Source organism: Saccharomyces cerevisiae, chromosome VIII (genome assembly GCF_000146045.2).
Source record: "Saccharomyces cerevisiae S288C chromosome VIII, complete sequence".
NCBI classification, from domain to species: domain Eukaryota; kingdom Fungi; phylum Ascomycota; class Saccharomycetes; order Saccharomycetales; family Saccharomycetaceae; genus Saccharomyces; species Saccharomyces cerevisiae.
This window is the reverse complement of record NC_001140.6, coordinates 379,419-407,102: the sequence shown is the minus strand read 5'-3', so window position 1 is coordinate 407,102 and position 27,684 is coordinate 379,419. Positions and strand designations below refer to the sequence as shown.

General features: G+C 36.5%; 16 protein-coding genes and 2 non-coding genes across 18 annotated transcripts, besides 3 other annotated features; 8 read left to right on the top strand and 10 right to left on the bottom strand.

Moving 5' to 3' along the window:
• Nucleotides 1–924: 924 nt before the first annotated feature.
• On the bottom strand, nucleotides 925–4,137 carry RTT107 (Rtt107p; the record flags this gene model as incomplete). The annotated part of the gene is made up of 1 exon (NM_001179285.1): nucleotides 925–4,137. One exon carries the CDS (start codon nucleotides 4,135–4,137, stop codon nucleotides 925–927), a length of 3,213 nt encoding a protein of 1,070 aa, NP_012024.1.
• Nucleotides 4,138–4,420: 283 nt separating this feature from the next.
• On the top strand, nucleotides 4,421–5,017 carry SPO16 (Spo16p; the record flags this gene model as incomplete). The annotated part of the gene is made up of 1 exon (NM_001179284.1): nucleotides 4,421–5,017. One exon carries the CDS (start codon nucleotides 4,421–4,423, stop codon nucleotides 5,015–5,017), a length of 597 nt encoding a protein of 198 aa, NP_012023.1.
• A 130-nt stretch (nucleotides 5,018–5,147) lies between these two features.
• On the bottom strand, nucleotides 5,148–5,669 carry SPO12 (Spo12p; the record flags this gene model as incomplete). The annotated part of the gene is made up of 1 exon (NM_001179283.1): nucleotides 5,148–5,669. One exon carries the CDS (start codon nucleotides 5,667–5,669, stop codon nucleotides 5,148–5,150), a length of 522 nt encoding a protein of 173 aa, NP_012022.1.
• A 585-nt stretch (nucleotides 5,670–6,254) lies between these two features.
• On the top strand, nucleotides 6,255–7,835 carry MTC6 (Mtc6p; the record flags this gene model as incomplete). Its single annotated transcript, NM_001179282.1, has 1 exon — nucleotides 6,255–7,835. One exon carries the CDS (start codon nucleotides 6,255–6,257, stop codon nucleotides 7,833–7,835), a length of 1,581 nt encoding a protein of 526 aa, NP_012021.1.
• A 277-nt stretch (nucleotides 7,836–8,112) lies between these two features.
• PEX28 (Pex28p) lies at nucleotides 8,113–9,852 on the bottom strand (the record flags this gene model as incomplete). The annotated part of the gene is made up of 1 exon (NM_001179281.1): nucleotides 8,113–9,852. The coding sequence occupies one exon, from the start codon at nucleotides 9,850–9,852 to the stop codon at nucleotides 8,113–8,115; it is 1,740 nt and encodes a 579-aa protein (NP_012020.1).
• A 591-nt stretch (nucleotides 9,853–10,443) lies between these two features.
• On the top strand, nucleotides 10,444–12,648 carry SKG6 (Skg6p; the record flags this gene model as incomplete). Its single annotated transcript, NM_001179280.1, has 1 exon — nucleotides 10,444–12,648. The coding sequence occupies one exon, from the start codon at nucleotides 10,444–10,446 to the stop codon at nucleotides 12,646–12,648; it is 2,205 nt and encodes a 734-aa protein (NP_012019.1).
• Nucleotides 12,649–13,017: 369 nt separating this feature from the next.
• On the bottom strand, nucleotides 13,018–13,569 carry IMP3 (snoRNA-binding rRNA-processing protein IMP3; the record flags this gene model as incomplete). Its single annotated transcript, NM_001179279.1, has 1 exon — nucleotides 13,018–13,569. The coding sequence occupies one exon, from the start codon at nucleotides 13,567–13,569 to the stop codon at nucleotides 13,018–13,020; it is 552 nt and encodes a 183-aa protein (NP_012018.1).
• Nucleotides 13,570–13,819: 250 nt separating this feature from the next.
• On the top strand, nucleotides 13,820–14,464 carry MRPL6 (mitochondrial 54S ribosomal protein YmL16; the record flags this gene model as incomplete). Its single annotated transcript, NM_001179278.1, has 1 exon — nucleotides 13,820–14,464. The coding sequence occupies one exon, from the start codon at nucleotides 13,820–13,822 to the stop codon at nucleotides 14,462–14,464; it is 645 nt and encodes a 214-aa protein (NP_012017.1).
• Nucleotides 14,465–14,707: 243 nt separating this feature from the next.
• Nucleotides 14,708–14,923: an origin of replication (ARS818; Autonomously Replicating Sequence).
• A 482-nt stretch (nucleotides 14,924–15,405) lies between these two features.
• Nucleotides 15,406–16,803, bottom strand: CRP1 (Crp1p; the record flags this gene model as incomplete). Its single annotated transcript, NM_001179277.1, has 1 exon — nucleotides 15,406–16,803. The coding sequence occupies one exon, from the start codon at nucleotides 16,801–16,803 to the stop codon at nucleotides 15,406–15,408; it is 1,398 nt and encodes a 465-aa protein (NP_012016.1).
• A 454-nt stretch (nucleotides 16,804–17,257) lies between these two features.
• Nucleotides 17,258–17,490: a long terminal repeat (Ty1 LTR).
• Nucleotides 17,491–17,593: 103 nt separating this feature from the next.
• Nucleotides 17,594–17,926: a long terminal repeat (Ty2 LTR).
• A 181-nt stretch (nucleotides 17,927–18,107) lies between these two features.
• Nucleotides 18,108–18,210, top strand: SUF8. Its single transcript has 2 exons — nucleotides 18,108–18,143; nucleotides 18,175–18,210. It is a non-coding gene; the product is annotated as a tRNA-Pro (tRNA).
• A 166-nt stretch (nucleotides 18,211–18,376) lies between these two features.
• DCD1 (deoxycytidine monophosphate deaminase) lies at nucleotides 18,377–19,315 on the top strand (the record flags this gene model as incomplete). Its single annotated transcript, NM_001179275.1, has 1 exon — nucleotides 18,377–19,315. One exon carries the CDS (start codon nucleotides 18,377–18,379, stop codon nucleotides 19,313–19,315), a length of 939 nt encoding a protein of 312 aa, NP_012014.1.
• Nucleotides 19,316–19,657: 342 nt separating this feature from the next.
• On the bottom strand, nucleotides 19,658–19,870 carry RPC10 (DNA-directed RNA polymerase core subunit RPC10; the record flags this gene model as incomplete). The annotated part of the gene is made up of 1 exon (NM_001179273.1): nucleotides 19,658–19,870. One exon carries the CDS (start codon nucleotides 19,868–19,870, stop codon nucleotides 19,658–19,660), a length of 213 nt encoding a protein of 70 aa, NP_012013.1.
• Nucleotides 19,871–20,615: 745 nt separating this feature from the next.
• DSE2 (Dse2p) lies at nucleotides 20,616–21,593 on the bottom strand (the record flags this gene model as incomplete). The annotated part of the gene is made up of 1 exon (NM_001179274.1): nucleotides 20,616–21,593. One exon carries the CDS (start codon nucleotides 21,591–21,593, stop codon nucleotides 20,616–20,618), a length of 978 nt encoding a protein of 325 aa, NP_012012.1.
• A 1,021-nt stretch (nucleotides 21,594–22,614) lies between these two features.
• Nucleotides 22,615–23,565, bottom strand: CHS7 (Chs7p; the record flags this gene model as incomplete). The annotated part of the gene is made up of 1 exon (NM_001179272.1): nucleotides 22,615–23,565. One exon carries the CDS (start codon nucleotides 23,563–23,565, stop codon nucleotides 22,615–22,617), a length of 951 nt encoding a protein of 316 aa, NP_012011.1.
• Nucleotides 23,566–24,351: 786 nt separating this feature from the next.
• RPL42B (60S ribosomal protein eL42 RPL42B) lies at nucleotides 24,352–25,113 on the top strand (the record flags this gene model as incomplete). The annotated part of the gene is made up of 2 exons (NM_001179271.1): nucleotides 24,352–24,355; nucleotides 24,797–25,113. The coding sequence occupies 2 exons, from the start codon at nucleotides 24,352–24,354 to the stop codon at nucleotides 25,111–25,113; spliced, it is 321 nt and encodes a 106-aa protein (NP_012010.1).
• A 262-nt stretch (nucleotides 25,114–25,375) lies between these two features.
• Nucleotides 25,376–25,563, bottom strand: SNR32. Its single transcript, NR_132188.1, has one exon. It is a non-coding gene; the product is annotated as an SNR32 (small nucleolar RNA).
• Nucleotides 25,564–25,811: 248 nt separating this feature from the next.
• On the bottom strand, nucleotides 25,812–26,531 carry YHR140W (uncharacterized protein; the record flags this gene model as incomplete). Its single annotated transcript, NM_001179270.1, has 1 exon — nucleotides 25,812–26,531. The coding sequence occupies one exon, from the start codon at nucleotides 26,529–26,531 to the stop codon at nucleotides 25,812–25,814; it is 720 nt and encodes a 239-aa protein (NP_012009.1).
• Nucleotides 26,532–26,683: 152 nt separating this feature from the next.
• On the top strand, nucleotides 26,684–26,995 carry YHR139C-A (uncharacterized protein; the record flags this gene model as incomplete). Its single annotated transcript, NM_001348830.1, has 1 exon — nucleotides 26,684–26,995. One exon carries the CDS (start codon nucleotides 26,684–26,686, stop codon nucleotides 26,993–26,995), a length of 312 nt encoding a protein of 103 aa, NP_001335742.1.
• Between the last annotated feature and the right edge of the window lie 689 nt (nucleotides 26,996–27,684).

The window sequence follows — 27,684 nt, the reverse complement described above, 5'->3', positions numbered from 1 at the left end:
TATAAAATTGTTCTACAATGACCAATACCAAAGCTATAGAAGTGAAAAACTTGAAATTGGCAGTACTAAATCGAAGAACAGACCATCAGCTTCTGTCACCCTAGTTTTCACTACAATAAATGAAAGCTTCGCGAATAATACCTACAGCCCTTTCTTATTCACCAAATTTTCAGAGTGTTCTCTTCAAAGTTCGGGTAATAGGTGATTTATCTTCACTCATATTGAGACGATACAATACGCACGAGGATAATAAGCCCAAACTCAAAATTATGCATCATACCGTAATGTTTCCCATTTAACCCAATTTTATCTCTCATCCGCTCCACATATATGTATCTTGGTACTGTTCGCATGTAAACATTATTTAAGATTTCTGACGTAAATCTATGGATGTAACCTGTTTAATTATTAGATCAAAAAGTTCTTACTAACGTTAGTAGTTGGCTTGAGCCATTAAATTTTGCGTCATTAACATTGCGGATACTCTCGTAATAATATACCTAAAATACACTAGGTTTGGAACATTGTTCTTGACGCATTGAGTAGAAGGGCTCTCCGCTGTGTGAATATCTCAGAGTGGAAAATTGTACAATAGAGTTGCTTTACGCATTCTGGCCATGAATCTGTTTTTATCCATGAAATTGTAGAAAAATTAAAAGGTTTGCGGATAAAGTGTGGAATAAATGATTCTACTCACGGTACTATTTGACCCTTTGTATCCTATATTAGAAATGCTTTATTAAACAATCTAATTCAAAGACAGTACCAAATAATTGTTTCTAACTAGACATTTAAAATGGTCTGTTAATCATATGTGGGTTGTTTGTTGAACATAAGATTTTCTACAACGCATCTTTATAATTATTATATATTTATTTGTTATCAGTGTCGTATGTCAGATGACGTAATATATAGTGTCCATTTTTAGTTATTTTTCTTTTGATACAAAACATTTTTCTTTGATGTAAAATCAACATTGAGATGAAAAATTGATTCAACACACCAATTCCATTCAACAATCAAAATTGTTTCGTTTTTATCACGATCATTAATCAGTTTGGTAAATTTTTTAACCTGTGAAGCTTTGGTGACGATAAGTACGTATTTAAAAATGCCTCCGTTTTCCTGCTTAGAAACGTCATTTGGGATTATGTCTTCAAATGTGCATTTCTTACTACGTAAAACGTTGATTTTTTCGATACCATGTGCCTTTAGAACAGAGCCTATTGTATCTACACCACCCGGTATATCATTGACTAAGTTAATGCATCTAATATTCGCTCTTTCGAACACCTTAGTAGGTAGTTTGGTTTTTGATATTATACTCTCATTAATTCCATTTATCTCATAATCAAACAAGTTTATATTTATTTGAGAAAGTTTATCTTTTTTAGAATGAATTTGTTTCAGTAAATCAATAATAAATTCAGGTTTCAATGCGAATTTTAACGGTTCAAAACTTAAGCTTTTTAAAAATTTCTCGGTTCTCAAAATCTTTGGAGCAAAAATACAATTCAATTTATCCGTTTCTTTAATATTGTCAAAAATTTTTATACCTAGTTGGTTCAATATTTCGATGTCAACCTCATTAAATCCATCATGGAAACAACCGGTGCAAACCGCTTTTAGGTCATAATTTGGTAGTTCATTAAATCTAGCTAATATCTTTTCCGCTTTAGTAGCCAGTTCTTTGTTATTATTTGACCTTTCAACATCTTGGGACAATGAAATCTCCTCGCTATCAATTCTCTTCCTTTTAAAGTTTTTCTGAAATTCATTTAATGATTCAATATCTGTATGCAATCTCTTCGCAGCTTGTGTCTTTGCTAACCTTGAATTGCCACTTGATGGCATAAAAACTTGCGTTTGCGCGGTGGTTGGAGTATCAACGCCACTCGTAATATTTTGAGACGTCTTGGGTGTGGTATATTTGGAATTAACTGCCGGTTTTTCGTCATTAATGTGATCATCATTATCAGATAATCCTTCAAACAAATGCGAGAATTTATCTGTATCTTTTTTAGAAGTGACGTCTTCCGTAGAAATCAGTTTTCCTGTACTTTCCTCCCCTTGCTTTTCATTCGTCATTTGATCTACTTCAATGTGACATTCATTGGTTTCTTTCTCCTTTTCATTTTTCTTCGAAGTTTTGATCTCTCGTTTAGTTCGTTGTCCTAGCTGAACTTGCAGCTCCGTTTCTTCCTCTTCTTTTTTATAATCTATGTCATTCTTCTTGCGTGACTGTTCCCTTATTTCTTGTTTCTTAGGTGCATCATACTCCGTAATAGGTTTCGTAAACTCCTTTTCTTCTCTTTTTTCATGTCCTTCACAGAAAACCTCTGTTTCCATACTAATATCTGAGTTTGAGTCTTTCTTTTGTAAATTAGATTTTTTACTGTCAACTACTGGAAAACTTGCCCTTGAAGGTCTGGAAACAAAACTCCGTTCTAAATCTCCAGAATGGGTTACAGCCACCTCTCCTGATATTTTTTGTAATTTGTCAATCTTTTCATCAATTGAGTTCTCAAAACTACTAATGGGCGTACCATCTTTCTTTGATAATACATTGGTGTTATCGTTAATTTGATCCATTTGATCATTTGTGGGAGGCGGCTTCTCTGATATGGATTGCGTGTCGTAAGTCACCATCGATAGGTTTTTTGGAGTTGGGAGAGATGAATGATCCATTCCTATTTGGCCGATATTCCATCCCATGTTATCATCCAATTTAAAATTTTGAAATCTACTGTCTTTGGGGTTTAACTTGGAATTATTCATATAACATTGCTCTAACCACATATGATTTGTCACAATAATGGCATTTTGCGGGTCCAGTGACCATTTTTTTGCGACTTTGAATTTTTTGCCAATTGTACTCTTCGTGATCAAGTGTGTGTTTTTTCTTGTTAGTTCAGGTGTGCTAAGTCCTCCTAATATTTCTACTAACCTCTGAATATAAAACCTTTGGGAGCCGAAATAATTAGTGTACGCGACTGTTAATTCCTTAGAAGTAAATAATTTCGCATGAAATGGTTGGTGAATAAGTTTACATTGCGATACAGGTGTAAATTTTTGCAGCGCAAACATATAAAACAACCAACTTACGTTCCCAACATGAATTTCCGGTTTAATGCTTTTGGTTTTTTCTAGTATCGGTGAGTTAGCAGAGTGGCCGATATAACAGTCAATATCAGGAAAAGCTTGGTAAACAGACTTCAGATCGTCAGAAAAACTCAACGGAGTTACTTTGCCGTCCAAATCCTCGATAAATCCTTTCAAAAACCAATACAAAGGTGTGAAAAAGTTTAAATCTGGTGAGATAGCAAAGTGGTGATTTTTGAATAAAGTTTTGTTTGGATGAAGAGTAAGCTGCGATGATGATGTCTGCTTATCGCCAATAACCTCTTCCCATTTTGCGAATAACTGTTCCTCACTGGTGTCCTGCATATCAAGCTCACACAAAGTAGCAAGCTCGCCCTTCAAGGGCTTCGCCATTTTGAAATGATATAATATCCATATTGGATAGACAAATTTCCACTCTCTCAAAGGCTTTTCGGTGTGCTTGTTGGTCGATGAAGAGGAAAAAGAGCCAAATGTCAATTTACTGACCGTTGCTATGATCGGGTCCTGGGGACTTTGAACAATCACATGCGTCGTTCTATTTGAGATGTAATTGACTAAAGTGCCTCCTAATAAATGAAGCAAATCAGAGTATAATATGTATTCACACTTATTAAACGAGCTTTTGGAAATATATACTTGACAGTCTCGGAGCAAATGAAATGGGTTAGGTGAATACATATTTGTCCTCAAATGTCTCTTCGTCTTGACCGAATCCTGGACCCAAGTGTGTGATACCACCGGGATCAAAAGATCGAAATAAACTATCTTATAAAAAGGAAAGTTGATTGTATTACTAATGACAAAATGTACTGTTTGCGGGCCGAATTTGTTCATGAACCAATCTTTATCCGTCTTGACATCTTTCAAATTTTCGTTATAAAGCTCGTATATTTGACAGTTATTGCATGAATTATCCATCAAAAGCTTTCTAGTAGAGTGAGCGATGGGAAGCTCAGCCTCTGCTGCCACTAAAATTAAAAAATTTAGCTGCTCAAACAGAAGTGATGTGCTCATGGATCGTATATTTACCAGTATGCTACCTCCTTGAAATCTTGCCCAATAACCTAATGACTTCCATTGAATATACAATATAGAACATTGTGATGTATTTATTTATTGGCAAAAAATGTGACGCGAAAAACAACATTAGATGAGTGAAAAAGAAAAGTCACATCTGATATAGCTTACCCTGTTAACGCGTGAAAAGTGGGCGGCTAAAACCGAGAAAATACGAAATAGTGTAAAGGTTCAAGAGAATAAACTTCTGGAACAACATTTCTGGAATGGTTCAATAGAAATGTCTGAATTCTTTTGGGATGTACAAAAAATACAAGAGATTTCTAATGTCGAAGAACATTCTGTGGTTAAGTGTGTTACTGTGAATACGAGCAGGTTAATTTCGCAGCTTAACGAGGAGCTACAAGACGAAGAAAGTGGCGTCAATTTTATTGTTACACAGCTGCAATTACTGATAAATAATGTCTATGAGAAAATACAGAAAAGCCCTGGAGTTCCCGCACATCGTTCTCTGATGATAAATTTGAATTTCACGCGCTTGAAATTCTCAATAGCTTATTGGGATATCTTATTGGAGAGGTCACTAGATCTAATAAATGGACCATCGAAAACGGGTGCCCGCTACTTTATTACAGAGGTTACACCAGTAGACAGAAGTCGATATGTTGAAAACAATCAATATTTTCTAGCTTTTAAAGCTAACCAGCGTTTGACACGGAACAGCGTGGATATGGACGAGTTTATTGATTTTGAAATTCTAATCAAGCAAATAATTTTCGACCTCTTCAAAAAAAACGGAATTCCAGATCAAGATTTTGAAGCCATTTTATCAAGGTTTCATAATTTGGAAAGCTTGGTGGTTGCTTTTAATGAATAATAAAAAAAATGTAAGAAAAAAAAAATCAGGTATTGTTGAATTATTATTTACTTATTCTTTATGTACTCGTTTGCTTATTGGTTTAGTGTAGCATTTGGCTATTTTTGGATGACTAGAAAGGCAGATTTTTTTAGTAGAAATACTCCTCATCTTCATCGATTTCTACATCCTCTGAATCGGCAGCAAGGTTGCCTTTAAAGTTCAGTTTCATAGGATTGACTTTCTTTTTCTTTCCGAACATCTTAACTTTGTGCTCATTCAATTTCAATGAGCATGGTGATACCAGCCTGTCAGTCGGTGATGCAAATCTTTGTTGTAGTTGGAGTTTCCTCTTCGGATCCTGTTTTAAAAGATCCCTTTTGAACATTGTCTTTTTTACCAAATTGCTAGTGGTGTGTGACGACTTCAAGTTTGAAGTGCTTTTTTTCCTAAAAATTCGAAAGGCCGCAATCTCCTCCTCTAAATTAGGTATATTCTCTTTATTGGCGTCCTCTCCTGTCTTCGCCGATTCATTGTAATTATTGATGTTATTGTGGTGATGGTAGTTGTCGTTGTTGCTGCTGCTGCTTCTGGTGATTGTGTTTTCTCTGGTAATATCAGTCTTGAGGATGGAAGCCGTGCGTGCTGATTGGTCACTTGCCTTGTTGGACATAAATACGTTTTCTATTGTTCTTACTGTATATGTTATTTTGTTTTCCTACTAGAAGTATTCCAAGATAGTAACTAATCTGAATGAACGTTTGGCTGACCTCCTAAAAACTAGTTTGAAATGGCGCTTTAGACTTCAAAAGGAGGAATTCTCCTCTTGTGGCAGTATTGTTTCATGCTTTTGCTTACAATTTTCATTAGGAGAAAAAAAGGAAAGATGCCCTGTTTACATATTTCCAAATTAGGAAAAGATATTAACCATGGCGAACTGCATTTCAGACCTGCTTTTTTTTTTCTGTAACCCTTTTAAATTAGGGTTTGCAATTTTGGCATTTTTCTTTTTTCCACAATGGGAAGAGGCAATACAATGGGAATCATTGAAATTTCCATAAATGTTGATGAGTCTTTGGCTGAGCAAGTCACATTGAAGTGTTCGCTGCACGGTGAGATACACCCTGTTTAACTTTATTTGTCACCTTTTTGCTGGTATTTTTTAGTCGCTTTTAACCTCGCTTTTTCAAAGACTATCTCCATTCTATTCTTCCCTTTTTCTTTTGTTCATTTGCATTCGCATCGTTATAGACACGGTATGTGGATACTCATATACCTATTTATCATATGGTCCTCACTGCGAACGTGGGTTACTGCTGTTGACTCTACTACGACAGTTGGCGATGATCTGAATGAGACCGTTTCAGCATCTGTCTGGCCGACGATGTCCCCTCAAATGACGGTGGCCTTTAGGTCCCAAAGAGATGTCATGGGAAACTTAACTATAGACCAGCTGCCGTATGTTGGTTTGAATCTACGACGGGTTCTGTTGAACAATGAGACTAGCATGGTAAATGAAGGTAATAATACAAGATTACTGACTTTGTTCAAATCTATGCTATCCTCCGAAGCAAATGCTTTTGTCCTCGACTTGGAACAATATAATAATGATTTGAGAGTGGTAGATACGACATTGTTATTTAGCGACGTTCTAACTGCTTTACAGTCATTCATCTTCAGCACACAAAACAACCTCTATGCGAATATCATTGTACTGTTGCTGAATATATCAGCTCCTGAACTGGATTCCACAGAATACCGCCACCAAAACCAAACTTTGAACACTACTTATATACTGGACAAAAATTTAGGAAATAGTTTCATTTACAAGCCTACGGATTTACAAAGTGATAGAGCAAAGAATAATACCTGGAACATCTACGGAAAATCGTCCATTGACGGTTGGCCCACTCTGGGCTCTGTGCTATATGAACAAAAGAAGAGACTGGTTATAGGTGAGCTGACCGATTTTTTTAATGAAACTACTGCTCCATATATTTTTCCTCATGACGTCTTTCATTATGAGCAGGGGAACTCTACATTAGATTGCCCCTCTACTGTAGAGGGTCTGACTGATTTATCATCTATCCATTGGAGATTCTTAGATTCGCTGTTCAATTCCGTGGACATCAAAGAGTATATTTCGTGTGGTTTATCACCAATAATAAGCAATTCAGCGTACGTCAATAATGTGACGCAGTTAGCAGATATAATTCATGAAGGCAGCGTTTGGTCATGGGATAGTGACCAACCTTCAGTTACTCAGTCAACTTCTAAATCTGGCAGCTCATCCGGGACCTTAGAGGCTTACAATTGCGTTCTCTTGTACTACTTTGCTAACAATGAGACAGTAACATGGCGAGTAGGTAACTGTTACAATTCTAATATTGGGCTCTGTAGATATGAAAATATGGCATTCCGATGGTTGGTGAGATCAAATAAGGCTACGTACTTTGATTTTGATAGTTACCAGGGATCTAAATGTCCCGATCAGTATTCATTTAATATTCCTAGAAGCCCATTGGAGCAGAGATCGTTTATTGCATATATGAGGAATTCCTCCTTCTCTGACACACAAATATGGATAGATTTGAACTCTATATCAGTAAGCAATTGTTGGGTAAGTGGTGGTCCTTATGCTAGTTGCCCATATGAAAAAGTCATTTCTAGGAGAAATTTCGTAACAATGATGGTCCCTGCGTCAGTCTGTTCCTTTGCCCTACTGTGTATTGTCGTTTACTTGAGTGTATTGAGGGTCCCCATTTATGATAATAGAAAAAATTGGAGAAGAGTTATCAATAAAATCTCTAAATCCGAGCTAGAAGGTGTCCCTTCTTAAAAATCACTTTTTTTCTGACACTTTAGAATTTTCTCAAGTTTTACGACATTAAAACTCAAGTAGTGCTTTTTTTCGTTTCATTTATTATTAATTCATATATAGCATTTCTTAAAACAAAACTGTATTATTTATACTTCAAAAGCGCATTTTTGTATTTTACCTAGTAATATTGATACATAACATTTTTTTTTCTAATATCTTTAGGAAAAAAGTACGTAATACAATGATTTCCCCAAGAAGAGGGGTGGGGTTGTAGGTGAAGGAAAACAATTGTGCATTATGCTACTGGTGTTGCATTCTTAATAACACGATGTATCAGTCTCCTCCTCTTGAACATTGGATCAAATAAGAATTCGCCGGTAATTGGCAGATTCAACCCACGTTCTACCACCCACCTATCCACATCATTGTCAATTTTCCACTCAAAATTAGGATCAAATGACCAGCCTGTGGGGGGAATAACATCAGCCAAAGAATCTACTCCCGGTGGGAATTGCTGTGCTCTTCTATACGGATCTTGAGGATCGAAAATTCTATTTGAATATCGGAAAAACTTCCAGTCGTTCGGCAGTAAGGCCTTTTTATATATTTCAAAAATCTCGATGAATTTAGTTTCCGGTTGTTCATCGAATATCATGTTAAGCGCCTGGTGTTCTCTTTTTTTCAAGTTTTTGTATTCTTTTCCCATTGTTCCTGTTTTGAAAAAACTTATTATTTTTGGATGAGCTCTTGGATGCATATATATCAGTAAGCACCAGGCGAATATGCTACATACATAGCTCCAATTCACAAATGGTGATAATATTTTTAAGAAAACAATCAAAAGAAATCCTGTAAAAAAACGTTTAGTGGAGCACTCTTCGTTTTGAAAACTAGAAGACTTACGAAGAAAACTATTGATTGCCTCAATAACATGAAGGGTACCAGAGGTCATGTTTTGCATATCGCGTAAATTAATTAGTACTTTCATTCCTTGTTTCAATTCCCCTGTGTTTTCGGTTCTTTTATCTAATTCTGATATTTCGTCTATTTCTTGATTTCTTGATTCCAAAGTGTCCATAAAAGATTTGGAGAAAAACTGTTGACCGTAGCTGTACTCATTTTTTCCCTCATAGCACACATCATATAACAATGATGATCCGTGATTCCGTTTCAGAGGATATATACTCCTTTGTAAAGGATGTTTACGCACATAGCCAGGAACTACAATACCATAGACAAAGCGGAATATAGGCAAAATTACCAAGTACATTGGATTAAAACATATCAAAGTGAATAATATTAACGACGTCACCGTCCCGGTAGGGTTTCTCCAAGTCAGCAGTCGAACTATGGAGTCCTGGAGTTCAAATATTGAGCCCATTTTCTTAGACAATTTTTTGAAATTACTACCCAATGTAGTTGCTGAAAACACGGGAACCCTTCCTGTGTCTAGATCATGCTCAATGGTGGTTTTGCTACTAAAATGCTCTCTTTCTGGTAGCTTTTCAGGGACCAACCTCGATATTAGTTTATCCAAAAATACATCGATAAAAGGATCTTTTTCACTATTGGAAGTCATAGGTTCTAGAGCTGGCCCTGATTCGGTTTCATCGTCATAATATTCGGGCGCGCCCTCAAAGTGCGCTGAACACTTGAAAACACCATCGCACTCCCTGCACTCTTGCTCTCCATACGAATCATTTACTGAATATTCCGGAGTACTTGATACTTCTGATGAGTGGGCAGTCTTCAGGCGCTCAATGGACGTACTGAATAATGAACCAGCAATTTGTTGGAGTAGTTCCTTTTTGCTAATGCCTTGGCTTGTTGCGGAGGAGGCGGTTAGCGAAGGATGGCTCATCTCAGAATTTCCGCTGGAGGAGCTTCCTGATAGATCTTCTGCTACAGTTGGCGATTTTGATATTGCTGCTTCTGCCTCCAGTATAGAATCCAACACTTTATTGTATTTGCCTGCGAAGTAAGATTTGACAGCGTCTTTACTCGCGCTCCTGCGACTTGAGCTGGTCTCACTCATTTGCTGAAGATATATTATCTCTTTGTCACCCTAAATACCTGCGTTTTTATCTTATTCATTATGGTTCTATCTACTGATGACTCCAATTCGTAGGCATTCGTCATATTTATGTCTATCATGTCACAATAAAAGGGAAGTTCATCGCGGCGGAAATAATAAAAGCCATTCCACTAACCCTAAATAGCCCTTACTTATTTCCTTTTTCTTGAAATTTTCTCAGCCCATTTTATTTCATAGACCTCGTTCAATTATTTAGTAGCCCTGACACGTTTTGAAATTCTTTAAATTTTTTTTTTTTTTTTTTTCGCGAAGCGATAAACTTTTTTGCAGCTCGAAGAGGAAAACTGCTCACCCAAATAGGAAAGTTCATCGAAAAGACAAGGTTTCTTCCGTATTTTTTCTCTTTTTATCTCAATAAGAACTTTTAATAATCAATAACAAACTCATGGTGAAGCTTTTGTGGGGAGCAGGCCTTGTCTTTATCCATATCGAATTTTTCACTGGTTCTTCTTTTCATTCTTTCATTACCTTTCATAGTTTTTCGTTGAACTCATATAGCGTCACATAGTTCTAACAAAGATATAGTTCGCGATGTACCACACCCATATGCATGAAAGTTTAATATCTGTGACTTCAACGGTAAGTGTTTCTGATGCGTCTTATGCTTATGCAAGGCTCACTAGAAGAGACGATAGCGATTCATCTTCTTCCTCAGCATCCAGCACGAAAAATAGCAAATCTGCTGAATGTACAGGCTCTAAACAGCAATGTCAATTACCCACAGATTCGAGTCACAGCACCAGTGTAACTGTTGGTGTGGCTGTTGCGGTACCAGTAGGTGTCATTATCATTGTTCTGGCTGTGATACTTTGCATTGTGTATAGGAGAAGCAAAAAGGAAGCTGAGGAAGATAATGATCCAGATTTCGAAGGAGATTCTGAATTTTTACCGACAATGAAGGATTATTCACCTGGAATAAATCATTTGTACTCTAGCGACTCGCAGCAAGACTTCATGGAAAAGACCTTGCAACAGCCGCCTTCAGATCCCTTTGTTGGTAGCATGCATAGTAGTAAATATAATGTGAGAAGCGCTACCCCACCTGCAATTGGTCGGTCATGGTACGTAGACCCGTTTCAGCTTCCACAGGAATCGAACGACTCTAACAGTTTGAGAGATTTTGCCATGAGAGTACAAGAAGATGGACTAGGTGGCTATAAAGTTGCGGCCGAGTCTAGAAATGCCAGTCAAACGTCCTTGCATCCTGATAACTTTTCGAATTGTACACCAATAAGAGCGTCTTCAAGATTTCAAGAGAGTGAAAGCTTTCGATCTCACGGTAGCCCAATCCATAATAACCAGCTTTCCCGTGGTTCTGCCACAGAAGGTGCCAACAAGCAGTTTACATTTCCTAATGAAGACAATGATTCGTCCTCAGTTAGTGAAGAGGCTGAGGTTTTGAATGAGTCAAATGAGTCTGCAAGCAATGACGCGTTCGAATTCGAACTTGATAATAGTTCAGAAAAGACACATGAAAGGAATCTGCGTTTTGGTAAGGATGATGATAATTATGAACTTCAAGATATCAGAGAAGCTGAACATATGAATGATCGTAGTAGCAGTAAAAGTCAAGATGATGATTACTATGTATCACTCTTATCCCCTAATGAAGAAGAAGATATTAAGAGAATGAAAAGTATTTATCAAGTTTATTTGGATAGAGCTAAAACAATGAAAAAGGAAGAGGATAAAGCAGATAATGCAAATGATATATCGCAGGAGGAGAATAGAGTGGATAATATAGTCCAGAATCCACTGCCTTCTATCAAAATTAATAATAACGACAATATCGACAATAATGAGGTACCGGAAGCAAAACACCTGGTGAAAGAAGCACTTCCTCTAAACAATACTAACTTGGCAGAATATGGTCCAGAAATGGCCCAAAGCCAGAAACAATATCCAGTGCAGGATACACTCACCGTGAACGATACGGAAGCAGCGCCTTCCAATAGAATTGCTTCCTCAATTTATTCCGAAGCAATTCAGCCGTTGAATTATCAGGATCAATATCAACAACAGGAACAATCACCAGTATATAATGGCCACACACAGTATCCTGGCAATGGATATAGCGGAAATCCTCAGCAACAGGGGTATACTGCGCAATTCGTGCAAAATCCACAATGGTACGGTGTACCAACTCCTCAACAACAGCAACATAATCATCCTCAGACCCTGGAAACTATTGGAGAATTACCAACTCCCGCATATTTAGCTCAATCAGCTTCCTCGCATTCATTGACCTCTTTTAAAAGACCAAACAAGCAACAACTTCTTCAATTACAGACTGCCAGACTAAACGGAACTGCGTTAAATCCGGTCGATCATCCGGAAATGTTTTATTCACCGACAAACGATGCCTATTATGCTCCACAGCAGCAAGGCCAATATATGAAGTTTAACGAAAATGGGGCGGTTCCTTCACCTTATCAACTTAGACAAAGTGTGGTAATGACCAATCCTTCGGATTTGACGGCAAAACCATCTTATAAGCCAGCAGGTTCTTTCAGAAGTGTAAGCGCAACCAATTCAAGAAATAACAGTCTGACCACACAAAATAATATCTATCTGCAACAGCAGCAGCAGCAACTGTATAATTCTCGTGTTAGTGGGATATTAGAAGAGACAGATGTTGTACAGCCACCAAGTGTTGGTGGAATTTTGCCACATAGTGGTTCACAGGACGATTTAAGAAAACAATTAGGCTCTTCACATAATTATACCGTCAACTGAAGTGTAGATAATGAACGGACAATTATCGGATATATAAATTGATGTTTTATTGGAGAAATTTTACAAATTGCGTATTTATACAAATTAATTTATGTTAAATAGGATTTTTTCGAAGTGTATTTTTAAGTTTTAAGGCATATTTAACAAATGACGCCGATGAGAAATTGTTTTGCGGTTTTTCTTATTTTTGCATACGACGAAGAAGTTCCTTTGTGTATATAACAATTTTTCATGCTTCCAGCTTTTAAGAAAGCTCAGGCGCCTCACATCATTTGTATTTGCTGCCTCGTTGCCTATTCGTAATAATTTCACAATGTAGGAAGATGATAAATCGAGTATTGATACAGAAAACGTAAGTTTGTAGTCAATTTATGAAAAATCAAAATCGTCGATTTGGTTTCTGTATCTCAACAAGGTTTTCTTGATCTTAGAGTTGTCCACCCAAGTAACGTAGTCCTCCATATTTCTCGTTACGAGGTAGGCTGGATCGTTGATCAAATTTGGACCCACGCGAACATGCCCTTGTTCAATGAACTTGACTGCATCTTGTATAGTTTCCGCCATTTTTAATCTATGCATTATTACAGGTAATCGCCTCCTACAGATGGCACTAACAGTAACTTTATTTTCCAGATCAGAAATCTTTGATTTAGTTGTCAGGACACCCATAGCGTATAGCTTGTCCAGTAATAATTGCTCATGTTTGCGACGAAATGGATCAGTGGGAGGTAATAATGATAATTTATTGGCAAGACGACGAATATCACCGCATATCCTATTGTATTTATGATAATCTTCACGATTCTGAATATGATATGTTCTCATGACCTGAGTGTCCCGGTGGCCTTGGTCCTGCTTCCATTCAAGGAAGTCTACTTTTTTCAATAACTTTTGCTCATGATGCTTTAGTTTTCTAACCATTATTGGTTGTGATTATGCCTGGTGGTTTATCTATTTAGAACGTTCTATATTACTTATCCCATTGAATTTTTGTTGCGATGAGCTTATATCAGTGAAATTTTTTTCACTGGAAGTAGAGGGTAATGAAAGGCGAGCGGAAATAGCGAGGAGACGCTACGGTTATAGAGGAAGAATATCAAATACTAGTAAGTAAGGGAAGATCACGCAATAAAGCTATCGCAAATCTTACTATAGGAATTGAGGCCAACCTATGTCATTTATTCAGAGGAGGTTATTGTCGCAAACACTTTTTCTGCGCTCTCAAGTGGGGTCTTTACCACTTTATATATCTCCTGAAGTTCAGGTTTCCATAAATGCATTATCCATGCCCAGGATTATCAGAAAAGGTAGAACTTCAATGAATATATCACAGAATATCACAGTAAAGGGACCCAAGGGTGAATTGTCCGTGGAGGTCCCTGATTTTTTGCACTTGGACAAGGATGAAAAGCACGGTAAAATAAATGTTACAGTTCAGAATTCAGAAGATAAACATCAACGTTCGATGTGGGGTACAGTAAGATCACTTATAAATAATCACATTATAGGTGTTACTGAGGGGCATCTTGCTGTCCTTAGATTTGTAGGGACAGGTTATAGAGCTCAATTAGAAAATGATGGTAAATTTGTCAACGTTAAGGTGGGTGCATCTATCAAACAAGGATTGGACGTTCCTGAAGGTATTGTTGTCAAAACACCTGCTCCCACGTCTCTGATTATTGAAGGGTGCAATAAGCAGCAGGTCCTTCTTTTTGCTGCCAAATTGAGAAAATTCCATCCACCAGAGCCGTATAAAGGCAAAGGAATATACGTTAACGATGAAACAATAAAGCTAAAGGACAAGAAAATCAAATAACTTCAGGATTTCAGTTATTTTCGTACTCATTTTCGTAATTTTTTTTATGACATGTATCTTTTCTTATACTTTATAGGGAATACCTTGTAAATATCCTATGAAAATAACTTAAATGAAATTTATATTGGTTATTAATGCGGTGACGTGTTCTTGCTTGGTAAACATTTTGGTGTTCAATGAAACTCTTGGCTTGCAACCTTTAATATATACTAGTTTCACGGAATATGAACGCAATAAGTAAGGCCACAGAAGTTCGAACCTTACCTTTCATTTTATACAGTTTCGAAAAGGGAACACCATTTAGACTAGAAACCAAATATCCTCTTTAACGTTCTGCTAATGCTATATATTTTTTGATTCCAACGCTAATAAAGATTTTTTTTCTTGAGTACTTTTCATGTTTTGTTGTAGAGAGCCCATTTAAAACAAAGATGTTTACCAGAAAACAAAAGAAAAGATCAAATAAGTGAGTAAATGAAATGCTGTACCTTCCAATTTCTCGAACTCTTTTGGAATTTCAGGGTATGGTGGACGATATTAATGTAAATTATGATTGCTCCCCTGCCAATTGGTATAGGATAAAGATAGACATATTAGGCATCAGAGGGGAGAAGCATTGCAACCAGATAAGATAAATCAAAGATTTTTACCTACAACTACTTATACTATTATTATACTATTATTATATTATTATTATATTATTATTATCATTACTACAACTGCTACTACTACTACTACTATTACTATTATTATTATTTGATATTTTTATTACTGCTATTATTATAATTTATTATTATTATTATTATTATTAATATTATTGCTATTATTAGTAATGTGTTAGCATTATTGCCAATATTAGTATTATACTTTCTTTCTTTTTTTTTTTAATTTTTTTCTTATATTTCTATGATTCGGCAACATGAGACCAATCCTTAGATAATTCACTTAAATAGCTTCTTCAATTTGCCGAAGAAACCAGTTTTCTTCTTCTTGGGCTCTTCTGTCGAAGAAGACAAAGGAGAAGCTGTCTGTTTCTTTGGGGCTTTTACAGTTTGTTTCTTAACCTCTTTGGCAGAAGGCTTTTTTTCTTTACTGGTTTCTGACCTCTTGACCTCTTTAGAGCCTTTTTCTTGCTTCTTTTTCTTTTCTTTTTCTTCTGACACTGCTGGTGATTTTCTACCTTCAGCTGTTTGCTCGTCAGTCAAGGGTAGCTTGGGAGCTTTGTTAACGATGGGGTCTAATGTAAAGACCTCTTCATCTTTTTTTGCCTTATTTTCTACTTTTTTGGAACCGTCTAATACACCTTCAGTGGACTCACGTTTCTCCACCAACTTAGATTGAAGAGACCCCTCCACTGGTTCAACTTTCGATGACTCAGGTATAGATATTTGTGCTTCCGGAGTTGGTAATGGTTCGGGCTCATTTATTAACGGAGTAACCGCTTCCACTTGAGGAGTAAGTTCCTGCACATTATGAGCCACTTCCTTGGTCTCAACAATCGGGTCGTCAGCTTGTGGAAGAGCAGGACTCTTTTCCGTAACTGATGATTCAACAATAGGGCCAGCAACGGGTTCTGGAACCTCTTCTTTTTTGTTAAGTCTTTCATTCAATTCCCTAGCATCAACGTCTCTAATTTCGGTAAATTCCTTGATTTCACCAGGGTTTGGGACAAGAACAGGACCTGGTCCACCAATTATACCATTTGATTGAGTTGTGTCTGCACTTTGATCGATTGGCAGAATATGGAAATTGCCCGGAGCTTCTTTGGAAACATTAGTAGGCTCCGCCAATGGAGTTTCTTCCCTAGAGGTTCCAGTAACATCTTCAGTAGTAGTTCCAGTCACCCCGTCTTCTTCTTCATTATCGTCTAAACTTTCATTTGACTTCTTGTTGTTCTTAGTACTCTTTTTCTTCAATTTAGATCTTCTTTTCTTATTGTTACGCTTGTTTTTCTTTCTATTACTTGTAGAAGGAGGACCTGCTGAACGAGGCGGTTTACCACATAATAGGCCACCTGCCTCCGGGATTCTACTGGCACCGGCAACTTCCTGCGTTTCAACTAAATCGGTAATTTGTAAGAAATTGTTTTCGATTCCTTCACTAACATGCTCCTTTTTATACGAATCACTAACGCACCAAACGCCATCCACAATAAACTTAAACTGAAACGTATCATCCTTGTTGGCTAGCTTCACGGGCATAGTAATTTCGAAATTTCCCTTGGCGGTCTTCACGAGGGGTAAAGTGCCCCTCCAGTCATCAAACGTTCCTGTTAAAATAACATCTTTTGGACCAGCAGGCCAGCTAAAAGTATAGTTGAACATGAGTTCACTACTCATTTTTATTGATAGATTAGTTTTCTTAGTGATTTTTGTATCTTTTATTTTGTAAGTACAAAAAACGTATCAGAAAATGATAAAACCTTGTTCAAATCCTTGTTTGTATTGTTTACCAGGCGATGAGATCGGGTTTCAACAATTTTAGCAACGCCACTTTTCCTAACGGGTAACACACCAAGATAAATGGCGTCAGAGCGTCTTTTTTATGCACAGAAAAACCAGTAGAACACATTAATTAATATTATAACTACATAGCATTTACTTGGGTTGAAATGGTGAAACCTTACCTGGAACTGCTTATTGAAGCATAGAAATAGGTGCACAGTGGAACCCAAAAAGTTTATCGGCAACTTTACCTTCAGTGTCTTGATAATAAGGCAAACGCTAGGGTCAATTGAAGAAGAATTTCTGTTAGGTAAATTAATAGTGTCATTGGTATTAGTAGAATATTACCCGTCGAAATAGAACCAACTATCGTCTATCGACTAATATTCATACTGCTAGTATATTATTATATCCAGTGTAAGAAGATGACTTTAAGATTGAAAAATAATCTTCATAATTTAATGGAAGCTGAAACGCAAAGATTGATAATGCAATAGGATGACGAATGACGACATAAAAAACGGAAGAAGAAATACCAGTAACATTATGTAGAATAGGAATTTCCTTTATCAATAGTCGGATCATAACGGTTGCATTAAAATTTGGGATATTGGTGAATAATTTGATAATTTTTGGCATTCTGTAATTGATAAAGCTATAACATCAAATACAGAATATATAAAAGTGTTGGAATAAAAATCAACTATCATCTACTAACTAGTATTTACGTTACTAGTATATTATCATATACGGTGTTAGAAGATGACGCAAATGATGAGAAATAGTCATCTAAATTAGTGGAAGCTGAAACGCAAGGATTGATAATGTAATAGGATCAATGAATATTAACATATAAAATGATGATAATAATATTTATAGAATTGTGTAGAATTGCAGATTCCCTTTTATGGATTCCTAAATCCTCGAGGAGAACTTCTAGTACATTCTACATACCTAATATTATTGCCTTATTAAAAATGGAATCCCAACAATTATCTCAAAATTCACCCACTCTTCAAAAAGACATTCTCCTCAAGAAATCCACAAAAAGGAATCAACAGTTACGCATAATAATATTTCTTTTCCTTCCTTCTTCTTCATATTTTGCCATTCTCCATCCAGTTGCATCTTTAAGATGCTCCCGTCTCTTTTTATGCCTACATAGTTTAATTCTTTATTTAGAACACCAACAGATACATGGGCGTGTGGTCTAGTGGTATGATTCTCGCTTTGGGCGACTTCCTGCCTAAACAGGAAGACAAAGCATGCGAGAGGCCCTGGGTTCAATTCCCAGCTCGCCCCATTATAATTTTTTCACTTTTTTGTTCTTTGCAAGAACGCGCGGTACGCAGTTATGAGATGATGTAGGCAATCTCGAGAATTGAAACTTCTGCATTACCATAGAATTCAACATCTTTTTTTGGCACATTAAAGGTGTGAATGCTACACTAATCAATATAACACGATTATGTTAATTGGTGTAAGTGGTACGAAATTTTGCGGATGCGAAGATGTTATTAACATGTTGGTTGATCATTTTCATTTTGAATTACTCAATCACCTAGATAATCCAGAGGAGATATTAGATTATGCTACGAAAAATTACACAAAAAATTCAGTTATATTCCTAGAAAAATTATCATTACTGGAGAAACTGGAAAAGAGACCATTTTTTGTTCATCTTTCTATCGACGCTCCTGTCACTACAAGGGTAGCATTATACAGGAAAACGACTCAAGCAGAAAGCTTATCATTAGAACAAATAATACAAGCCATTGATCAACATGACTTTCAGCCTGAAGGCATCAAATTAAGGGAGAAATCCCATTTGAGATTTAAAATAGTTAATGAGGACCGCAGAGGAAGGAGACAGAGCTTGATTAATAACATTACCACACAATTAAAGATTCTCGATGACAAAGAGAAACAAATGGCTCCATTAATGAGGCCTAGTTGGGATAGCTATTTTATGAAGTTAGCCACACTAGCAGCATCTCGTTCCAATTGCATGAAACGTAGAGTTGGTTGCGTGATTGTGAGAGAATGCAGAGTGATTGCTACTGGCTATAATGGGACTCCTCGACATTTAACAAATTGTTTCAATGGCGGTTGCCCACGTTGCAATGACGGTGATTCTAGAAATCTGCACACTTGCTTATGCTTACATGCAGAAGAGAATGCACTACTGGAAGCTGGCAGGGATCGTGTAGGTCAAAATGCGACCTTATACTGTGATACTTGCCCTTGCTTAACATGTTCTGTAAAGATTGTTCAAACAGGCATCAGTGAAGTAGTTTATAGCCAAAGTTATAGAATGGACGAGGAAAGTTTCAAGGTCTTGAAGAATGCGGGAATAACCGTCCGGCAATTCAGCTTTACGGAAGAACCAAGAATTGTGATGATTTAATTCATAAGTTCCTTTTCAGTTCGAACTAATGTAACATATATATAAAATACTACATTTAAAAAAAATACAGTACATTGTACAAACTAAAATCACTATAAATAGCGAATACTTTTCTTATATACTATTATTATTATACATTTGTATACACCTTTTTTCATTAATATAATCTCTAAGTGATATACGTTTTCCCTTAAAAAAACATAAAGAATTTGCTGGAAGAAAAGTGCTGCATAAACTTAAATCAAGCACAAGTTTATATATTGCAAAAACCTTGGAAAACCTAGGTTCTTTATTTCGTATTATTCTGCCCCGGTAACCCATTATGGTTTTCAGTCTCTCCATTCATCTAGCTTCAAATTGAACCAATCTCTTAGTCCTAGCCTTCAACAGGATTCTATGACCACAGTCCTTACAACGGACTGCATCAGTTCTGGATAAAGATAATTTACTAGAACATTCAGCACAAATATACTTCAAAGTTGCCGTTCTAGCTTGAGAAGTACCTGCAGCTGCGGCGTCTAAATTTGTTGGAATCTGGAACCCTTCGCGAGACATTGTTATACTTGTGGACTTTTATTCTTGGGTACGTTCTTATTAAATGTTGGTAGAATAAGTCGATGATGTGGAATACTCTTCACTTTTCTGATTCTAAAATCTATTTTAGATGTTAAAGAAATGAAAAAAAAAAAAAAAAAAATTAAAATTCAGAAAAATCATATTCTACGACCGCAGCGTTATATAACGTTACATCGGTGAGGCTAATTGTAGCCTTACCTGGTAATGTACAATGTCGTGGTCATGAGACAAATGTCAAATAGGAAGATGCAATGGAGAACAAATTTGACACACATGATTGAATCATTAAATCTACGGCAATATTTTGTTCTTATTTAGTGTCTCTTTCTCCATATCACTGCTCATATCAGGAAAAACTGTAGATTCTGACAATGTACTCGCCGGAACATTTTGATATATATAGGTGATGTAATTTCCATATGAAAAATACTAAAGACTTGTGATGAATTCATGAAATGAGTGGGGAAGAATCAGTATCCTTAGTAAGAGGTAACTAATAAAATTAAGTTATAGTATACACATTGTATATAATAGTTGAAACTACAAAATGAAAAGATCATGAGAAAAAAACAAAATAAAGAAATTAGGAAACTTAGTCGTTATAACAACACGAGGAAAAATGAATAAATAATACTGTCTTTTTACTATTTTTAACAAAAAATAATGGAAAAAATACGCCTGAGAAAACAAATAGAAAAGAATGCACCACCATTATGCCTAAGCGCTAAATGGTAACCGTAGCATAAATTGTGTTTGTACTAGTTATAGTGGTGGCGGCATCAACGGATTGAGACGGGTTAGTTAAGTAGACAGTACTATAGTAGTCATCATCATCATAAAAAACGTAACAAGTGCCATCCGAGCTGGAGACGGATATCGATTGCGTAGAAGACGATTCTAATGGCATGGATGTCGTTGCTCTAGACGTTGTATCTACGCTAGAAGAGGGTACCAGTGTAGAGGTAGTTCTTGCTATAGTGGACCCTGTTTGGGATGACTCAACTGCGGAAGTGGAAGACGATGACGCCAAAGTTAGTTGAGAGTTTCCGCTTTTTGAGCTCGATGGTGCCAAGGTAATAATAGTGGCGAAAGAAGAAGAAGAAGAAGAAGAAGAAGTTAAGGAAAGAGGGGCAGATGATGATGATGTTGAAAATGATGAGGATGATGTTTCAGAAGATGAAGATGAAGAAAGTTGGGAAGAGAAAGGTGCAGTAGATGAAACAAAAGCAGAACTAGAAGTCAAACGAAAACCTGAAGACGCAGATGGTTCGGCTGTAGCGGAAGATGTACCTGACGATTCGATACTTTGAGATGATTCGATATCGTATGTAGAGCTAGAGGATGTTGAAGAACCAGATGAAATCGTTGGACTGATAGTGGAAACAGTAGAAGTAGAAACCAATGAGTTTGTTTGAGTAGCACTAACTTGTTCTGAAGCTGACACCGTTGAAACCTCTGTTATCTTTTCAGTAGTGGAAGAAACGACGGAATTAGCTAAAGTAATCGGATATACCCTTGTAGTAGTATATGAAATCGTTTTAACCACAACCCTTGCCGGCGCAAGAGTCTTTGTGTAGACAGCATAACTGTAAACAATACCATCAGAAGTAATAAGTTTGACTGTTTCCCCATTGCTGTTGGCTTCAATTAAGGTGAATAAAAAGAATAAGATATTGAAAATTGTAGAAAAATTAAATTTCATTTCTTTGTAATTTGTTAAAGGAGTGGCTTTATTTCTACTCTGTGAAAGAGATCTGTGTTAAAAAATATTAAGGAATGACTGTGGTTAGCTCTACTGAAGAGTTACAATAAAATGTAGTAAGGAATGACTAGAGTTAGCTTAAAACCCGAAAATATAATTCAAAAAATAATAACGCTTGAGGGAGTGGCTTTAGTTGGAATTGAAACAGTATATTCTTTGTTTCAGGCTCGCTGTCTACTTAATGGAAGTCGATATTGCTGGTTTACTTGAAGTTTTTCAATAGACATCGAATAAGCAGAAGAGGAAGAATGAATGAAACATTAGATAAGTTTCCTCTTATATACCGAGTATGAGTTAACGAGTTTCCTGTCATCTTTTGGGAGAACTTTTTACATTAACAGGCAACCAAGACATTGCTGGTTCTTTTATGTTTTGTTTTTCCAATTTAAACGAATGAATTACTGGTTCTTATTTTATTCAAACGATTTTCCAGATAATCTATCCCCTTTCTTCTAAGATATTCCTACAACTATCAAGCATTGTTCACAGTTCTCTTTTTTTTTTTCAGAATACATTATTTACTTTTCGCAAAGTATTTGTTTACATTCGGGCAGAACTGTAAACAGAAAAGAGACCAGCGGAAAGGCCTAAACCCGCAGCGTTGCGAAAATAAGATGATGCTTTTCGTAGAACCCTCTCATGGAAAAGTAGTCATGAACATATGAGCGACTTTAAAACATTGGAAACAGATTAAGAAGTTTTGTTTTCAATTGACTAAAGAAGGATAATTTGTCATCTTACTTAATAAACTACGGGAACGACCATCACGTTTCTTTTATGGATATGGTTGTTTCCGCTGATAAAAGAAGTCACTACGCTGATTGACTGTCAAAGTGTACACAAGCCGTTAAAACGTGGAAACGGCTACTTTCACTCTTTGGTTTGTCATAGTCCTGCTTATTACATTAAACTAATAGTATACACCTATTTTCTATATATGGTAATAGAAAAAAGAAGCATTTCACATAAATCCATTATCATACACCACGTCACCGTCCTTGCTAACACTTACACCAAATTCCAAGTCGTCGTCGGTAGTCATATCCCAAGTCTTGTAAACCATCATTAATGTGAACACATTACAGATGCTTCCAAAAAAGAGGCCATCTAAGTAGTGCTTGAACCCTTCACAAATTTGTGTAGAGAAGGCATAAACCAATACCTGGCCTGCTACAAAGAAAAATAGCCCCAAAAAGATAGCTCCTGTGACCCATAAGTTTCGAACTACCAATAGGGATACCAGTAATTGACAAATAACGAAAACGAATAAGAAAATGGCGTTTATTATGTAAACGACGACAATCATCCCTGAAGCGTTCATTGTTGCTACTTTATGGTCGGTGATCCATGCTTTGAAGGTTAAAATAGAGGCTAAAAAATTGGCTATGAATCCTAGCATGGACGTTCCACGGACCAACAGCATGGACTTTGTAGTCCCATCTTCCCATAAATTGAAACCTAAAAACCCGATTATCAATAAGGCCCAGCAACATGCACCCGCCAGTCCTATTTGTATAGCCACGAAGTATGGATATGACCCAGAGCCGGGGGGAGATACACCACAGTCTACCACCAAGGTAAATATTATCAATAGCAATGTTAGTTGGAAAAAGTAGAGATATTCAGACCTGCCAATAGCAGTATACTTCTGTCTTATGTTATAAAGTATGATTAAAATGACACCTAGAGCACCAATATTTATGAATGCGTTCCCGACATCAAAGATGACTGTATTGGCAAGATCAATCGACCGAGCATAACAGCGTGGCAGTACACCGACATTCAAATTTAAAGGATCAAAATCATGTATAATTGTTGAGTTCGAAAGTATTAGATGGGTTTTAGACTTTATTACCGAACATAATGGCAACGGGGTCTTTGAGCATATGGCAGCAAAATCACTAAATGCCATATTATATATATATCAGCTTTTGTATTAACAAAACCACAATTTTTGATAATAGTTTTGATGAAATAAACTTTCCACGTGGAGACAGCTTTGAAAAAACAGTTCAAAGTATGCCAGTGTAGCTTTGACTTTTTTTAATCTTTTTAGTTAAGTTATGCAATATGCTATTTTTATACCAAAATGGATCCTTTTTGATTTCGTGTCTTGTGAAACTTTTTCAATATTTAACCGTTTTAAGAAAGCGAAGCGGGCAACACCAGAAGAATGTCAATAACTTACTGTAACAACATAAAACATGGCATTTTAAATAGTACTGCCAAAATTTAATGCAATGGCAATTAGTTGGCTATGTTGCTACATATTATTTTCCATAGCATTCTCTGTCACAAACTTCAAAATAAAAGACAGTGACATCCGAACATCCGATACACCCATACATCATGAAAATAAATCCTGACATTGGAAGAAGTCTTGATACAAAAAAAGATCGCTGTCAAAAATGCGGCCAGACTGCCGCTGCATCGTACCAACAGTGCGTATGTTCAGACGGAGAGACGACCTCTAGAGAGACGTCCGTCGGTGCGGCAACGCTGACGGTTTAGTTGTTCGACGGGATGATGGGTTCCGCCAGGGGGAGGGAAGGCTTTCCACCAAGAGAGGTAAAATTATTCGTCGAAATGAACTCAGAGATACATCCATATTGTTGACAATGTATATCTTAATTGATGTGGTATTTTCACTGTTTTAACGTAAATTGAAGGAGATTAAGCAAAAAAACAATCAGTAATAATGGGTATGTGGACGATTAGGAATAGACAAACCATGTTATTTATCTCCATTAGGGCGTGAGAGTGTAATTAGTACACAGGTACTACTAGAATGCTAAAGAACTTTTTAAAATATCCTGAATCGTAGGGCAAATCCATGTCAAGCAAGAAACTAATAGTTATTAAACTTCATTTACTTTTGAGCTAGTTAAATATTTTCATCATTTCCTAAAGTACTGAACACCTGAATGATACTTTTATTGGCCCTTTTAATAAGAACTCTGGTTAGAAAATATATTGAGGATATCATTAGTAATACTCATTAGATATTTGTGAATTTAGCCGTTTCCCCATTACAGAAAAAAGATACAACTAATTACATGTGCAGTCAAATTACTTTTTTTTTAAGATCAATTACTAACAATCAACTATCATGCTAAATTTGCTGTGATATCATTTTGAACCAGTTAACGTCCCAAAGACCAGAAAGACCTACTGTAAGGGTAAGACCTGTCGTAAGCACACTCAACACAAGGTTACTCAATACAAAGCTGGTAAGGCTTCCTTGTTCGCTCAAGGTAAGAGACGTTATGACCGTAAACAATCTGGTTTCGGTGGTCAAACCAAGCCTGTTTTCCACAAGAAAGCTAAGACTACCAAGAAGGTTGTTTTGAGATTGGAATGTGTCAAATGTAAGACTAGAGCCCAATTAACCTTGAAGAGATGTAAGCACTTCGAATTGGGTGGTGAAAAGAAGCAAAAGGGTCAAGCTTTGCAATTCTGAGAGTTGTTATTGTTTATTGTTTTATTATATTTTTATAGTTATACTTTGACCATTAACTTTTTGTAAATTTTGCATACTTAACTCTTTAATATTGAAAACCTGCCTATTTGGCGTAATTTTTCATCCTGCCTTTGAACCTGTTGTAAACGTTCGCGTTGGCAACCATGATAAGTTAACAAGACACGTAGGCGTTCGCACTAAAACACAGCATTGCTACTAAAGTACGTTACTAAGAACCAGTAAAAATAAATATGTATAAATAAAATGTAGATACAGCTGATTCCCAATATCTCATTTCAGAAATGATCAACACCAGGCGCCCAGCAACGTTCAATCTATCTACGCTTCAGTACTACTAAAAGTGGGAAAAACGTGGGCTTTTAGTCATTCCCTGCAATTTTAAGAAAACTGCATATACTAGTAGTACATTCGCGATATAATTATGATGTTGGCCTTTTTAAAACAAAAACCAAAAGGAATTTGATTATAACAAAACTAAAGAGGTGTGGAAAATTAATACAAACCTTCGACTTTTTATAGTGCGGTTCCTACACTTTTTTTTTTTCCCGCTTACCCTGGTGATTGATTTTTTGGGTTCCGTTGTAGGGCTAGCACGAAAATAAGAATTAAGTAGCAAAATTTGAGATTTGCTCACTTTACATACAAAGAGCTTAAATAGTAGTATACTAGTAGTAATGCTAATTCTTATCACCTTTCTTTGCCGACTTCTTGATGTATTTTGGCGGAAACTTTTGATAAAATACATAATAAGCCCACGTAATAGTAGCAACAACAACAAATATAATCGACTTGTACGGCTCGTTCACGTCTAGAAACGGGTATGGATAGGCTTGGCCTTGCCCCGCATCTATCAGGAATGCTAAATATTGAAAATATGAAAATGCTAAACTGGTTACAATGAGCCATGCATGCTTATTCGATAATTTGAATTTCGTGCCAGATCCCGATAAGTAGTGATCGGCTAGTAAATATAAAATAGGATATAAGTGGATTGCCATATCCACTGTCATAGGAAAAGGTGTCTTTGCAGTAGATTCAACTCCATGCATTATTAAGTTGACAAAAAACAATCTAAGCGGCCAATAAACGGTAGCAACAATAGATTCTAATACTAAAGAAACTGGCAAAGTGACATGTCTACTAATAAAGTCTGATTTTTTCTTGGTTTCTAGATTCATCTTATTGTTTCTTTGGATATAATAATTAGAAATGTTAACCGCGTTATTAATGATTGTTGCAATAATAGATATAATGGTTAGAAACTGTTTATGGCCTGCTTTACTTAAACTTGGAGGTAAGACTACAGATGTGGCCCTAACAAACCCCCAGGTGCTCGTCAAAAGACACGCGGTGTTAAGGGTCAAAGTAAAACGTGTTGGTACCAGACAAGACATCATGGATTCTCCTTGTATTATGGTTTTAAAATACGAGAAAAATTTGCTAAGAATACAGCAAGACTAGTGTAGAGATAATCACTGACATATAGAAAGTGACTTATATAATTCGAGAAAAAAGGGACTTATATACTTATCGGAGATCTTTTCATTAAATGCGAAGCGCAGACTTCTCTAATCCGCGGATCTTGTCAAATTTAATGAGCAAGTCTGAAAAGGAAAAGAGAGCGATCATTATTTTTAATTGTCGCTTAAACAAAGGATTATATGTCACTTCTGCATGCGTTTCACGCTCTGTTTTTAGATGCTGCAAACAGGAACCTCTTATAGAATTTGTATCCCCAAAAATGATAGCATTTGTTCAAATAGATGGACGCTATTTGACAAAAATGTTAACATGTGACATTCACGTCAGAAAAGAGGCCAAAGAAGGAAGAGGGTACCAGCAAATACATAAACTTTCCTAAGGAATAGGTTAAGTTCTTTTATTCTGCATGTGTGGATGCTTAAGGTCATTTTAACGAATGGGTCCATTAGCCCCGCGCCTTTTTCAGGTCAGCGAACGCTTATAATTCCAAGCCATCTCATGTTATCTCATTATTTTAATGTGAGCGAATATGCTTTTTTTTTTTCAATTGCTGCTATGAGATTATTGCTTCCATTACTAATGGTAGGGTTCAAGGAGGCTGAAAAACTGGATGGAAACGGAAATGAAAAATAAGGGGGAGGCGTAACGGTGGCAACGCTGCATAGTGAACAATTCATTACCTATTTATCATTTTTAGTTGGAATTTGGCCACCTTATGGCACATTTACCATTTGAGGGATCTGAAGATCAAGTCCGCCTTAAGGGTGCATATCATGCGTCATTTGTCTGCGTTAAGGTGCAGACGCTTCCCTTGAAAATCGCCGAAAGAAGCTAAGCCGAAGTGACACGGGCCTTTTCCTGCGTCAAAAGAAGCCGATGATCTACCAGAAAAAGATCATTCAACAGTTAAGGGCTACAGTAGTTCTCAGCGAATACCGGCTGATGTACAGAAGCGAATTCCTGTTGGGGAATCTCACTGTACCCTTCAAATATGTAATGTTAGAGTAGCAAAAGTTCTTGGCTTAGCAATTACATTTAACGCTGATGATCCTCGGTTTATGAGCAGAA